This window comes from Artemia sp. Qi Xiang Cuo, chromosome 21 (genome assembly GCF_049724085.1).
Source record: "Artemia sp. Qi Xiang Cuo chromosome 21, ASM4972408v1, whole genome shotgun sequence".
NCBI classification, from domain to species: Eukaryota; Metazoa; Arthropoda; class Branchiopoda; order Anostraca; family Artemiidae; genus Artemia; species Artemia sp. Qi Xiang Cuo.
Window position 1 is genome coordinate 1,907,790 of NC_142814.1, and position 15,502 is coordinate 1,923,291.

The following is a 15,502-nucleotide window of genomic DNA, read 5'->3' on the forward strand; positions in this document are numbered from 1 at the left end:
CAAAGTGTTGGGAAATTTTTGTCGGAACGGAACAACCGTGTGGATTTTCACCCCGGGTGGGGGTCATCCTAGGCCTAGGATTGTCGGCTGCCCCGGACGCGGTAGCATGTAAAATCGCATTATTATCATTCAAGATTGGTTGTTCGTCGGTTACCCCGGACGCGGTAGCATGTAAAATCGCATTTTCATCCATGAAAATTGGCTGTTCGTCGGTTACCCCGGACACAGTAGCAGATGTTTGCATAATGTTGGACCCTTTTTTCATGATTTCAAGAGAGGTGGTTTCTTGGCTAAATGGGTGGTGGTGGCAAGCCACTCTTCTCCACCACCTTGCAAAGGCCGTTGTTCGTAAATCTGGATCCTCCGCCCTTCGCAGTTGTCTTCCTATAGAGGATCCACCCACTATGGTCTTCTGTTTCACCATGCAATTCAACCCATTGCTGGGAGAACTCATGGGACATGTCTACACGCCGGTGGGTCCTACTGAGTGTACATTCGAGGGGCCTTCTTCCTCCTCCGCCTGTATTTACGGCCCCCGGGCGAGGGTGCCCCAGTTTCAATTAAGGACCCACAGGGACTGGGTCCCCCCTTGGTCCGCGCCTCCTACTCAATGGAGGTACCTTACATATCTGTAAGGCGTTCCCCTATCCGCCACCTGGGGACGCGCTGAGTCCCCAAATCTAGCAAGTTAAAATTAAAATCTCCCATGAAGATATAATCTAAACCACTGCGGGACATAAAAGACATTAACAGATCAAAACCTTCAATAAATTCGTCCAAGCGAGTGCTAGGCGGCTTATGCACCAGACAACAAGGCCGTACCCAGAGGGAGGGCTAGGGGGTTTACCACACACACCTCCTCCCCCCGAAATGTTTGTCTGACTCGTAAAAACGTAACAAAAATGGATATAAACAAATTTTGTATGTGTTTTTTGAGGTTTTTCGTATAACCTGCCCTCGCCGAAACGTTTTTTGGAGTAAAACGCTCTCCGAAAAAAATCCTGGGTACGGCCCTGCCAGACAAATAATTATTTTATTCTTTTCAATTTCTAATTCAACACAAAAACTCTCGCTCTTTCCTTCAATCCAAACTATCAAATCATCTCTTATAGAATAAGTCAAATTCATCCTTACCAAAAATCCTAGGCCGCCACGATTCAGACTTTCAATTTTTTACCTCCAATGAATAACCTGGGAAAACAAATGACGAAAGAGACTGGTCTGAATTAATAAATGTTTCGCAAACAGCAACTAAATCAATATGCGATGTAGAATCTTCAATAAATTGCAGAACATCAAGATGCCCAATAGTCAAGTGGTAATTCCATGAATATAAATAAAGAGAGTCATGCCGTAAAATCTTCGAGGGCACAATATAAGTACTTCTCTGTAGCGGTTTTAAACTAACAAATGGTATATTCGCATCTTGCCCAATCCGGGCATCTAAAATATCCTCAATCCGGAAATGATTATTCATATGTGTAAAATTCATATGTGTAATATGTATTCATATTTGTACTGAGGGTGTATCATTCTGATGGCAAAGAAAAACCTCGAAAGGCTACTGAGATGGAAGAAAAACCTATTCCTCCAAGTGGAAGAAGCCAAACGGGAGATAAAAATTAGAAACTGCTTCTATTGAGTTCTTGAAAGAGCTTACTGGAGCTGAAGAAGAAGGGCCTACCAAGCCTCCGAAAGTTTTCGAAGCTTTAGAAAAAGGAGAGCCAGTTGAAGAAACAGGATCACCTGTTGAAGAAATTATCAAGGACAAAGAAAACCCAAGACGTTCGTCAGCCAATGTTGAAAATTAAGTATTACTTCAAGACCAAAATCAACTATCTAATGCACTGACTGCGTCGACCAATGAGCGAACCAAGATTCTAGTAAAGAGGCTCCAAAAAACGGGGACAATATTTTAGAGAATTCTAATGATATTGCTCCTTCTAATCCCAAAAACGGAAAATTCAAGCCTTTTGTGGAAACCTAAAAGAATATACAAAAGCAATAAGAAAAGAGGAGATAAGAAGAACAGACATTCAGTCTTTCGGTGAAAAATCATCCAATAGCATGGCGATTGTGCAGCCAAAATTATTGTTTCTGCGAATTAGTGACTGTGCAGCCAAAATTGGTTTTGGTGAAATAATTGTTTTATTAGAGTTTAATTTAAAAAAATGCACATTTTTAACGTTTTCTTTAATAGTATTAATAAAACCAACCATTGTATATAAAAATAGTCAGTCTACTGTCATTAGTTCTTTTCTCGTTTCTTGGGACCCCATGTGCTTCATCTGCCAACTCAGGAATACTCGGCAATCTTCTTGATGAAGGATTGTTTATTGATGTCAATATCAAATATTGACAACCTCGTAAAGTGTCAATATTCTGAATAAGAAGCAAATTTAAATAAATCATTAAAAAAAACGGAAACGACTCTAGTATCTGAAACGAACAGAAGTCACACAAAAACTTCAGGTGTTATTTGTTTCCATAAAGTTTATTTATAGGTCCGTGTCAGCACATACACCCTACGAAATGCCAAAATAATCTCATGAGGAGGGGGAGTGTCTCGACCCCTTCAGGGTCAGAAAAGTGCATCAATAGATGGATCCGTCCTACTGTTTTATCCTGACCCACTCAAACCCAAACTTCATCAAATTATAGCCCAAATTTCCTAACCTAATATTGGCTGCTGCATTTTCTTTTTTATCAAACAGTTCATGGTAACAAACTGTAAGTAAGGAGCGACCCGGTTCAATAGTAACCGAAACTCTAAAAAATGAAATTTTTATGTCAATAGATATATCAAAAGAATCAGATTTTTATGCTGATTTCAAATATATAAGTTTCATTAAGTTTAGTCTTACCCATAAAAAGTTACGCGCCTGAGACTGTTGAGCCGGGTCGCTCCTTACTTACATGTCGTTACCACGAACTGTTTGATTAAATAATGAAAAAAGTTTATTTTAACTGAAAGTAAGGAGCAACATTAAAACTTAAAACGAACAGAAATTATTCCGTATATGAAAGGGGCTGTCCCCTCCTCAACGCCTCGCTCTTTCCGTTAAACTTAGACTCTTTCTCTCAACGCTATTTTTTAAAACAATAAAAACTTTCGCGTAAAGAGCGAGGCGTTGAGGAAGGGACAGCCCCTTTCATATACGGAATAATTTCTGTTCGTTTTAAGTTTTAATGTTGCTCCTTACTTTCAGTTAAAAGAAATTTTTTTTTATTTAATATCTCTAAGGACCACGGCTCATCTGATAAGATAAGCTTACCTCATCCGAGATTATTGTTTAAAATGTGATATGAATTTTATTGATACTCTGTTAATAGCCGAATATGTGCCTAGAAGTGAAAGAATAGTGCAGGTCATTTAGTTAAGTAAGACAATAATGTTTGTATTTATTTTATTTATTAATGTTTGTATTTATTAAGTTCAAACAGCTTTTTTGTTAAAACATTTTTTGCGTTCTCTTTTTTTTAAAGTATGATTCTGTTCTCATTGGATTTATAGAATCCTGATTTATGATTGATACAAGCTGTTCTTCTCATAGCATCAACCGTGATTATAGGCACACTAATTTGAGATGAGAACTCACTAGGTCAATGTAGTGAGACCGGGACGTGGCCCTCCCAAAATATGTAATTTTCTCAAATTTCTGGACATTTTTCTGTTCAAATTATCAAATAAAATGTTTTTATTTCTGGTCATTCATATAAAAAAAATGTCTGCATACGTGCATGTACTGAGGGTAGTGAGAGGGGGGTGCTACCATTTCATCTAACCGTCACAAGCACTAAACGTCATTTCGTCGACAAGGAAAATCCGTCGGAAAATCGACACGTCAGGACATCGACAGTTATAACATCGACACGTCAGGACATCGACAGTCAAATCGCTACCTGTCAGAACGGCGACAGTCATAACATTGACACCTAAGTTAATCGACAGTCACAATCGCTACCCGTCAGAACGTCGACAGTCATAACATCGACACGTCATAACAACTAAAAAAAATTTAGATTTTTTTTCGTTGTTATGCCGGTCGACGTTCTGACCGTTAGTGGTTCTAACAGATTTTCGTTATGTAAACAATTTATAAGTTTATATAACAGTAATAAGTATATAACAGTTTAGAAAGAAATTTCGGCTATATATTTGCACATCAGGGGTGTGGGGGTAAAACATAGCATATATTAAATACATAACATAACCTAACCTTTACCCCCTAAACCCAAAAAAACAAAAGTTTTAAAATTTTGTATGTTATGAAAATTTTTTAGATGTTATGACGTGTCGATGTTATGACTGTCGACGTTCTGACGGTTAGTGGATCTGACGGATTTTCGTTATGAACAATTTTTTGATGGTATGACGTGTCGATGTTATGACTGTCGACGTTCTGACGGGTAGCGATTGTGACTGTCGATGTTGTGACGGTCGATGGTTCCGACGGATTTTTTGTCGATGTTATGATGGATTTTGTCGATGTCCTGACAGTAATGGTCCTGACGTGTCGATGTCCTGACGGTAATTGTCCTGACGTGTCGATGTCTTGACACCTTCCCAGTGAGAGGGTAGCAAGGGGTAGTTTGTGGGGGAGAAAAATAATCTTGATTGTAGATAAAAACAGCTCTGACCCTTAGAAGGGGATTGGATAAGATCATTTTATCATGGGGGGGGGATCTCGGAACTTCATTTTTGGCTAACACTTTTCAGTTTTATCAAGAGGATACCTTTAGTTTCTGTCCCTCTTTTGCAGTTTTCATTGCGACCAAATTGGTTTTCCAATACATATTGATTGAATTTTTTAAATTAGAAGTGTATATATATTTCATTTTAATCTACTTGTAACTTTTAATAGGTTCCTGATAGACCATGGAGCAGATGTGGCGGCCGTAAACAATGATGGTGATTTACCTGTGGATATTGCTGAATCTGAAGAAATGACTGATCTTCTTCAAAGCGAAATGGATGCACAAGGTAATCTTCCACATTAAGTAGACTATTATGTTCAAATTAGATTCTCTGTCTAGATTCAGGTGTAAAAGTATAAAAAGACGTTTATAAAAGTAAAGTGTTCAAATTTTGACCTTTTGATTAGATTTGAAACTTCCATTTTTGGTAGCTTCATGAGTTTTAAAATAAAAATAACTCCTTTTAGTTCTAAGGACGTAAAAATAAATTACTTTTTTGCCCCTTGGCTTGGGACCGATTTTCCTTATAGGTCTATTCATACCTGATAAATCGTAATTTTGGAAATTCTTGTTTTTGCTGGTAGCCTACAAGATTGTTAAGATTTTTACGGTCGTATTACATTTTTGTCTTTGCTGCCACCCTGGACTTTGAAAATGAATAACCAAAACTAATTAGTTTAATTTGGCAACTTTTTTCGTCTGTAAAAATTCATGCATTATATATATTTATTTACCCACTAAAAAATCAACAGTAGAGTATAAAATAAAGAAGAGAAAATACAAAAAAAAATGATACAAAAGCAATAAAAGCGGTGTTAACCAGATAAATATATCATAGAAAACTAGGAGTATATATCGGAGTATAAAATAAACAAAACAAACACTTCACAAAAGAAAAGAAGAAAACTAAAGTAAACGAGTGAGGCCACTGTGGTCATGAAGATGCTTATAAGTTAACTGGGGTAATTTGCCAGCAAGCTCTGTAAGTTTCGATCAGATATCTGGCAACCTGAACAGACATGAGGTTTCGATTCCTCTAATGTGGGCGCAGCTACAATAAAAGACATAAGGGTCGGTTGATTCAAATCAACTGCATGTTCAAAGGAAACCTATGCCTTCTTAAGCTTAATTTTTGCTTAATTTAAGTGTTTTCGCTCATTTTTTGCTTTTTTTTTCCCTCCTTTATTTCTTTTTTTGTTACATTCAGTGCCGCTACTACCAAAAAATGCATATTTAAAATTGAATCGAATTAAAAATTGAATTCGAGATTTTCTTTGTTGTTAGAGATGTACATGGTTGGCTAAGTTTCCAACAAGCCTATTCATCTTATCAGATTGCATTTCCACTGTCCTTGGTAAATTTTTTAAGTCTCTACGTGATCTTTCTCAATTCCAAGGGTGGCAAAATGCAGGAGGGAGGGACAAGGATATTTTTAAAATGGAGATACAAGAAAATATTCTCAAAATCTAGGGGAGGGGCAATTTTGTTTCCAATAAAAATGCCATAAAATGTATTTTTAAAAATTTGGGGATAAGGAATAGAATTGAGGAGCGATTACCCCTCTCTCCCCCCTCAAATGGTGCTCATGCTTAGTTCTGTTGAAAGACATTTTGAATAAGGCTCCAACGTTTCCTGAATTCAGTTGCAATATAAATATAAAATTTTGGTTACATATCTCATTTATGCCTTTAGAAAGTTTTGCACAACTTCTTATCAAAAATATTTAAGCATTGAAATTTTCTAAAAAATTATTTACGCTAATATATAGATTTATATTGTATGTTTACAGATGAAGAACATATAAAAAAATATAGAAAAACAAATATAGAAAATAAATACACACAGAAATAAATACAGAACATAATTATAAAGAACATATAAAATAAATAAATACGAATTAATAAAGGAAGAATTTCCTCCCATTCGGATCCTGTTGACCACTGATTCAACGCGATCACCCATGAGGAAAATCAAATATACCCGAATCTTAAAGCAACCAGAAATCAGAAAGGAAGCCGAACCGAAATCCGAAGCGAAATCCACCTTTTAAGTTTCTATATGATCGCTGTCGCTTCTGCCGAGAAACAATCAACACTTCGTAACTTAAGCTATAATTCATTTATGAATTTTTTGGCGACGTATCTAGCCTAAGCCCTCAGGAAGTTTCACCCAACTTGCTCTTGAAAATATCTGAACGTTGGAATTTCCAGAAAAATCACTTGCACTAATGCATAGATCTATATTGTATGTTTATATCGGAGTCTCAACAACATTTGGAGGAGAGCCGAGTTGACTTGTCATCTCAATTTGAGAAAGTGTGCCATTAAAGTGACGCATAACCTTTTTAAATTAGTTCAATCTTTCATGAGGTATTTGAGAGATGGACATATAAACAATGACAGAAAAGAAAAATAGACGTAAAAGTTCATTAGACTTTTTCTGTCTCGTGTTTATACAAGGTATATCCTTTAAAACTGGTGGTCAAGCTGGCCCTACCACTTTTGTCGTTATTCCGGGAGTTGCTAGAGCACCCTCTTCCTCGGAATAATAACGGTATAAGGGGGCAATGATTTTTCTTTTTTAAATGAAAATACAAGAAAGGTATTTTTCGGAATCTATGGAAGTGGAAATTTTTTTTTTTGTTCTCTATGAAAAAGCAAAAAAAAATATTTTCAAATAGCGGAGATATATGTGCACATCCCCGGCACTCTCAATTAGTGCCTCTGCTCAATTCTTCTGAGAGACGTTTCGAATTAGCCTCCAACACCTTGAGTTGAGTCAAGTTGAGTTAAGTTAAAATCTATGTGTCAAATTTTGAATACATAACTTATTTGCACTCATGCCCTAAGATAATGTTCGCTACCGTGACAATTAGCGATTACTGCATATGGAAAGAGTGTTGAATAGAGGATTGAATGGCGTTGTACTAATAATTTGTTGCTCAGAAAAGGAATTTAACACCGAAATTGCCAAAATTCACATTTCTTTCATAGGTCTGTACAGGTCTAGTCCTTGAGGGGTAAGGAAGGGATGAAGTATTTTGTAGGGAATGACAGGGGCCTTCTGACCATTCTCTGGGTGGGAGTCCTTCTCCCTCTGTGCAATAGTTTATTGTGCTGATTGATAAGTGTGTTGAGGCACAGTTATACAAGTAAATAATAATAATGAACCTCAATATATGAGAATGCTCAAATTCCCGTTTTTTTTAAATACATCTCTTATGCCTATTGGGCAAAGTTAAGACTTAAATCTTTGGCCAAATGTAGAGAAAACAATATTAAAAAAAAACTAAAGCTGTGACGAAAAAATTTTTTTATTTATATACATAACAAAAATCGTTTTGAGGCAGATAGAAACAGAAATTAGAAAACAAGTTAAGCAGAAAAAAGAATTGCTCAAATATTGCATCATTAGAATATTCCTTGCTACGCGCTGGATTCAACCGGAACACCTTTGATCGTGACGCTCGGCTGAAACCACTGATCTGTAACAAGGTACGAGGATATTTGATTTTTCTAAGTATTTATTCACAAACTTTTGATGGAGCAATTATTTAGCAATTACCTTTGTATATTACCTGGGTCTATGTCGAGGCACTACTCAAAAGACATTAATTAGACTGATAATATCATTAAACTTTTGTATATTTATTGGGCTATATCGAGGTATCAGAGCAAAACTCGAAGGTCACGGTGGCGATTGCGGCGTACATATGGAAAGAGTGTCAAATACGGAATTAAATGATGTTCTTATTATAGTGTTTGGTTCAGACACCGAAATTACCGAAAGTTACATCTTTATCATAGGTCTACATAGGTCTAGTCTCTGGGGGGGGGGGAGGCCGGAGAAGGGATGGTGTATTTTGTAGGGAGCAACAACATCCTTCTGACAAGTTTCTGGGGGGTAGCCCATCTCCATGTGTGCAGGAATGTTTGTAATATTTTTTGTGGATGTGAAAATATTTCTCGTTCTGGGGCCACTCGAAAAGAAATTGTGGTTCCACTTCTACACACACAGGGTTCCCAAAATAGACGCAAAAAAATATGTAGGAACAGTGGAGTTTTATCTCCCTTTTTTAACCGATTACTATATTGAGGAAACACAGACTAAAGGAGACAAGGGCGTAACCAGGATTTTTTTCGGGGGGGGGGGAGGGGTATTTTTTGGAGGGGTATTTCACAAAACACATTGAATTTTTTTATATAAAATGTAATTACTTTTTATGAGCTGGACAAAAACGTCAGGGGGGAGGGGTTCAAATCTGGTAATCTTCCCTGTGCTGGATGCGGCCTTGAAAGGAGATACATTCTACAATAGAATGTATGATCCGATCGAAATCATTTCAACTATTTAAAACAAGATCAGCTTAGAACGGAGCATGTTTTGGATTTTTTACTTTTTTTTTCAAATGGTGTTATTTGGGATTGTGAACGAGCTATTGATGAGGAAGAATTAAAAAAAAATAGTGCAAATCAACATACTTTTAATTATTGCCTATGACTATGTCTAGGCACTGTGGGAGAATGCAGTTTGATAAATAGTAACAAAAATCTAATAAATATAAACTTTCTGAATATAACGGAGTAATAAGGTTTTTAAGTAGTGATGCTATATAATTGTTGTGACGGAATTAAAAAAAAATGTGAAGAAGAAAAAACGAGTATATTTGCAGTTAGTAAAAAAAGAGGAAGTGAAAATTTGCAGATATTTCAATGGAGACTTCCACTGGACCGTCCTTGTGACACAAAAATAAATAAAGATTAAAAGGTGTAGGGATTAAAATCCCGGTGGCCGGCGTTTACCCCCACCGGCGATTCCCCCCGGAAAATACCCCCTCTCCCGGTAAATATCTCCCCGTGGAAAATAAGGCTTTGCAAATTTGAGAATTTTATTTGAGTTTTATTTTTTAATTTCCGTTCGGGGAAGGAAATTTGATACTTGTGTATTATACGCCACTCACTCAAGTTTACGCTGTGTGAAATTCAAGAACACTCTGGTTTTTTCGTTAGTTTCTTTGTTACTTTAAAAATAAATTTGGGCTATAGATTCACATTGTAGGGGGATGGGGGTAAAGTATCGAGGGTCTGTATGCAAAATGTCTTTGGTTGAATAATTCTGCATATTAGATAGATAAATAGAGAAGTGTATTTTAAAGCCAAATATACGGTTATGAACGCAGTAAAATAACATAAACTTTGATCAGCGATCATCATAAAACACTTAAATGAAACACTACATCAACATAACAATAGTATTTAATACTTGAAAACACGGTAATTGAGAATAAAAACATTTAACACTTGGAAAAAACGCTTACATGAAACATTAAATTTACTTTATACTGGGATTTTTTTTTATTTAGGTAACAAAATTCCCAGATACCTCGCTATTCTTCTGTAATTTTTTAGTGTAGCGTGCACTTATTGCCTTTTGGTCAATTGATCATCCCCTTTAAGCATTCCCTGAAAGGTTCAACTCAATTCCCTTATCAATTCCTGTCTTACGCCCTTTTGATAATCTGCATGAACGTAGTGTGTTTTGATTTAGTTCGAATTTTCCCTCTATATTCTCTCAAATTTTCTCCTTCAAACCCTTAGTCTTAATAGTTCCAGTACCATAGCAGTAGTGGCAGTAGTAGGAGCAGTGGTAGTATTATATTAGTGGTAGTAGTAACAGTAGTAGCAGCAGTATTAATAGCTGTATTAGTTGGCATGAAAGTTTCATGATGCCCTGAAAGTTTCATCTTTATACGGTAATCCGTTTCAAAGACATTGCTGATACACCCTTTTGACAATTTGTATGCACATAGTATCTTACGATTTAGTTGAACTTTCCCTTCAACATTTCCTCAAATTTTCACTGCAATATCCTCAGCCTTGGTAGTACTTGCTGCAAAAGTAGTAGTTGTAGTATTAATTCCAGTTCTAGTAGTGAGCAAATATTGTCTTTTGGTCACTTGATCTTCCCCTTAAAGCATTCCCTGAAAGTTCCAACTTTATACCATAGTCCATACCTGAGATTCGTCTTTTTGATAATCTGTATACACATAATATATTTTAATTTAGTTGAACTTTCTGCTCACATTTTCTCAAATTTTCCCTTTAATACCCTCAGCCTTGGCAGTACTCGCCACAGAAGCATTAGTTGTAGCAGAAATAGTGGTAGTTGCAGTAGTATTTGTATTAGTAGTAGTAGTAGCGCGCAAATATTGCCTTTTTGGTCAGTTGATCATTCTCTTTATCCTTTCCTGGAAGTTCCAAATTAATGTACTCGTGTCATTCCTGAGTTACGCCCTTTTGACAACCCGTACGCAGATAACGTGTTTTGATTTAAGTTAGAACTATTTCGATTCTTTATGTATAAGTCCAATGTATGCAATGGTTTGTTGTTCTAAGGATCGTCTTTTATTATAAACAAACATGAAAAACCCTAAGGATTTTTCTTCTTTGAAATAGAAACAGACGAACTTCAAACAATCAAGTAGATAAATAAATCGAATATATATAATGATTTGTTATTCCAATGATCGTCTTTTAATGTAATATTACGTCATATATGGTTACTACCTACAATTGTGACGTCATTCATCAAGATTGGCCATAAAAATGCAGTTTTTAGTGGAAAAATCACTTTGATTTAAAATAAATACAAATGGCACTAGATCTAGTAATTTACTTTAAAATGAGTCATTGAACCTCTACGATGTTCCAGTACCAAGCTATGTTTGGAAAAGAAGAAAAGAGAAAAAAAGAAAAAAAGATGCCGTTTGGGCAGAATGCTGTAGTGGCTGCAACTTTTCTTGATTTTCAGGCCAATATATTTCCCTTGCTGTTAAAGCCAAATGACAGAAAGTGTCCTATATAGGGGTTTTGGACAAGGCGGTTCTAATGGTATACTTTTTGCTTTGATCTGACTTTTTTTTAGGAGTTATGGATTTTTTATATTTCTTTACATCGGACGTGATCGTCTCTTACTAGGTTGCTAGCTACCGCTGCAACCCCGATTTAAAGTAAAATTTTAAACTAACTATGACAATGCTCTTTTTTAGAAATCCATTTACAAGCTTAGCAACAGAAATATTTCTTTGGAGCATTACACATGCACCTACTGCAAGTAACAAGTACATAAAAAGCACGACTGTTCTTTTTTGTGGTTGCCAAAGCTTAAAACACTGTTTAATGCTTTCTGTTTGATTCGTTTGTCTCTAACAACTAAAGACAGTCGATCAAGTGCAGCAAGTTCAACTACACTGTCATAATTGATGGGCATAATAAAGACAGGTTTGTTTCACTCTGCAGACAGTTTTGGGTAAAGATCTATAATTTCATCATTTGTAGCTCTTAATAGATTTCCCAATTTTTTTCTTTTGAAAACTATTTAAGTTTTCACCAGTGCAAAACCCCTGTCTAATTTCAGCAAGGGAATGAGTATACTTCTTATCCATCTTCTGTCTCGTATTTATGTTTATTATGCATAAAGTGACGTAAAGGATTTGAATTGAAGCCTGTCAATGGTAACGATTCTAGTACCAAAAAGTACACTAGACTACCTAGTTCTGATACGGGGTATCTAGTTCAGAAACAGAGTACCTACTAAGGGAATGAAGCACAAATTTTTGAAACGAATTGAAAACAACTAAAAGACAAAAAAAGAAATTTTATCTATACATTACGGAAAATAATAAAAGAGGAATGAAAAGTGGTTGAACGGTAACCAACCCTCTCCCATATTCTTTTTAGCTACCCTAAAAAACTTATTTGGTGAGATGAGGTAGAATAGGTCCCGCTTTTCAAATTCTGTAATAGTTTGGCATGATACTGTTCCAAGAACGTCGTATTATAGTCCGTTTGGATTAATCTTATTGGGCAATCCTGAGTGATGAATTAAAAAAAATTAGTTGCCATGTTTATAGCCGTCTTGAAGCTTGAGACATGATCCTTTAAAAAATAGCATCCAGCGAAGTCAGCTTCTCTCTCTTGGTCAATGCCATCTATCATTGCTAAAATATTGATATAGGAATGTTTTTTTCGTTGACAGACATCACCAAATATTTTCAGTATAATATTCTCATCCTCTTTGTCTGAAATAGGAACAGATTCGTGCAATGTACTCCCAATTCCCCGAAGTGCTACATTTCTGTCTTCATCCATCCTTTACATCATTTTGCAAATCAGAAAGTGGTTTTTGTATTAGTTTACCAATAAGAGTTGATTGTGATTACGGAAAATAAGAAAAGAAGAATGAAAAGTGGTCGAACGGCAACCCACCCTCTCCAATATTCTTTTTAGCTACCCTTCCCCCAAAGAGGGGAAGAAAAAAAAAAAAATCATTTTTCAGAATCCAGGGAGGTTAAATTGTTGTCTTTTCAATTTTACTATTCATGCAAACTATTCAGTTCTTGAAAATACCACGAGCAGATATTTTTTTTAAGTATAGGGTTTGCAGGAAAAGCCTCACTCCGCCAGCTGACACAACTGGTATTGATCAATAGCTTCAATTCACGGAAATGAAAGGGGCTAGGCCATATCCAGTGCCCCCCCCCCCCGATATTTTTGTCTGATACGTTAAAACTTGTCCGTTTAAAACTTGATCCGAAGTCCGAATTCGGCCCTCTGTGGGCTTGTGATAAGTGATCTCTTTGAAATAAATATCTTATCTATCTCATCTTAAAAAAAACGTGACGCAATGCATTTAAACAAATTTTGATGCGTTTTTTTTTACCTTTTTTTACCCTCTCCCTCCCCCATCCAAATTAAAATTCTGGACTTGGCCCTGGGGGGGGGGACAAAAGAGTATTTTTTCGTAATCTAGAGAGGGAAAAGTCGTTGATTTTTCAAGTTTTTAAAAACAAAAATACGAAAAAACAAGCCATTTTTCAATAATAATACCACGAATAAGTCTTATTGAATCTGAGAGGGAGAATGCAGAAAAAAATATTGGAAAAAAACACCCCCCTCTCCCCAATTGAAGCTACTGGTATTCATTGATTGAGGACGTTTTTTTTTCAAAGCGCGTATTTCAACTTTTGGTTAATATGGATTGTGGGTTGCCTCAGAATTTGACCAATATACTTCTATGTACTTTTCATCCCCAACAAAGAATTGAGTATGATTCTTTGTACTAAATTTAGGAAACCCTCCGATATGACTGCGTGAGGAATGTCCGGACACATCATCAAACCTATAATTACTTACGTACTATTAGTTGTTGTAGCGCAGCGGCTATATATATATATATATATATATATATATATATATATATATATATATATATATATATATATATATATATATATATATATATATATATATATATATATATATATATATATATATATATATATATATATATATATATATATATATATATATATATATATATATATTCTTGTCCAAGTCCCTACTTAACCAATTGAAACAATTTGATTTTTGTTTTACTGCCCATGGTACTTTAAGCTAAAAAAAAAAAAAAAAAATTTTAAGGAACCCTAAATGTGATTCTTTTACAGGGATTGATAGTGAAGTGGCCAAAAACATGGAAGAAGATAGAATGATTGAAGACGTAAACACTTGGATACAAACCAGGCAGATCTCTGACAGACCTCACCCAAAAACGGGAGCGTCTGCTTTACACGTGGCAGCAGCGAAGGGCTATATACGTGTCTTGAGGTGAATCAATATGTTACAAGCAGTTAATCATTTTCTCTTATTTCAGCTAATGTCCATAAAATACGGCATATTGACGCTGTTTCCCCATGGACGCCAGCTGTTGTGCCAGGTTGCAATGCCCCCTCTTTCTTTGCCAAGATAATAAAAAGACTTCTTAAATCTTTGTCAATTAAAGCTCCGTGTAGCAATTACTCCCCCCTCCCCGGAAAATTTCCTGGCGGTGATCATGATGCCCTCACACCCCTCCCCCTTTGTTCTGTAAGGTAGTGAATATAGTCTTTTAGGTTGCACATGAAAATTAAATCTGCAATAGGAGAGGAGATATTCACCGCACAGTATTCGTATTTCCGGATTATTCCAAAGATATTTCTGGAATGAAGGGATATCGCAGAATAATAATATATAATAGCGTATAACATTCGTAATAATAACAATAATGTATGACGTCCATAAAGCCCTCTAAGGGTTTGCTACATGTCTTGGGTTATATATTACTAATTTACTACCTAAAGCATGGAAACGAAAATATTTGGATTATATGTTATTATTTATTGTTTATTTATCATTCTATTATAATTAGTTTATAATAGCCAATTATATTTTTGACATGGATTTTGACATGGATAAGGTCATCAATACAGACCATACCTTTGAAATATAATGTGGACTGCATATATTGTTGAAAGAAAAAAGAAATTTGTCCCATCACCTAAGCAATTCAAAGAAAGAAAGGCTCGGCGATATGTTTTTCATAATGACAAAAGACAAGCCAAGGCATAAGAAGAAGTTTTTGTTCCAACACATGAACAATTAAAAGAAACAAAGGTGGTCGCCAATGCCTTCCATACCCTATAATACGAAGCCCGGACTAGATAAATTGTTGGGAGAGAAAAAAGTTTTTGTTCCACCGCCTGAAAAATTTAAATAAATAAAGTCTTGGCAAAATGTTTTACATAATGACAAAAGACAAGCCGAGGCAAAAGTTAAAGGTCCAATAAAAAAAATTTAATTTTTCAAAGGCACCACTTCTAATTTAAGGTTCAATTGGACGTCTTGACATCCAGAAAAAGGCTCAAATTGTCTGCGTTTATAAGATAAGTGACAGTGAGAATCTATATATAGAAGCCTTCCGCGTG

At 35.7% G+C, this 15,502-nt stretch overlaps 2 protein-coding genes across 2 annotated transcripts in view; both read left to right on the forward strand.

The window, feature by feature from the left end:
• Positions 1 to 15,502, forward strand: part of LOC148939138 (uncharacterized) — a 303,986-nt gene that overhangs the window by 97,243 nt on the left and 191,241 nt on the right. The window lies entirely within an intron of this gene.
• LOC148939139 (uncharacterized) overlaps positions 1 to 15,502 on the forward strand; it is a 258,930-nt gene that overhangs the window by 61,556 nt on the left and 181,872 nt on the right. The window contains exons 3-4 of the mRNA XM_089107216.1: positions 4,866 to 4,984; positions 14,207 to 14,366. Of these exons, the coding sequence (XP_088963342.1) occupies positions 4,866 to 4,984; positions 14,207 to 14,366 (279 nt within the window). The remainder of the gene's footprint in view (positions 1 to 4,865; positions 4,985 to 14,206; positions 14,367 to 15,502) is intronic.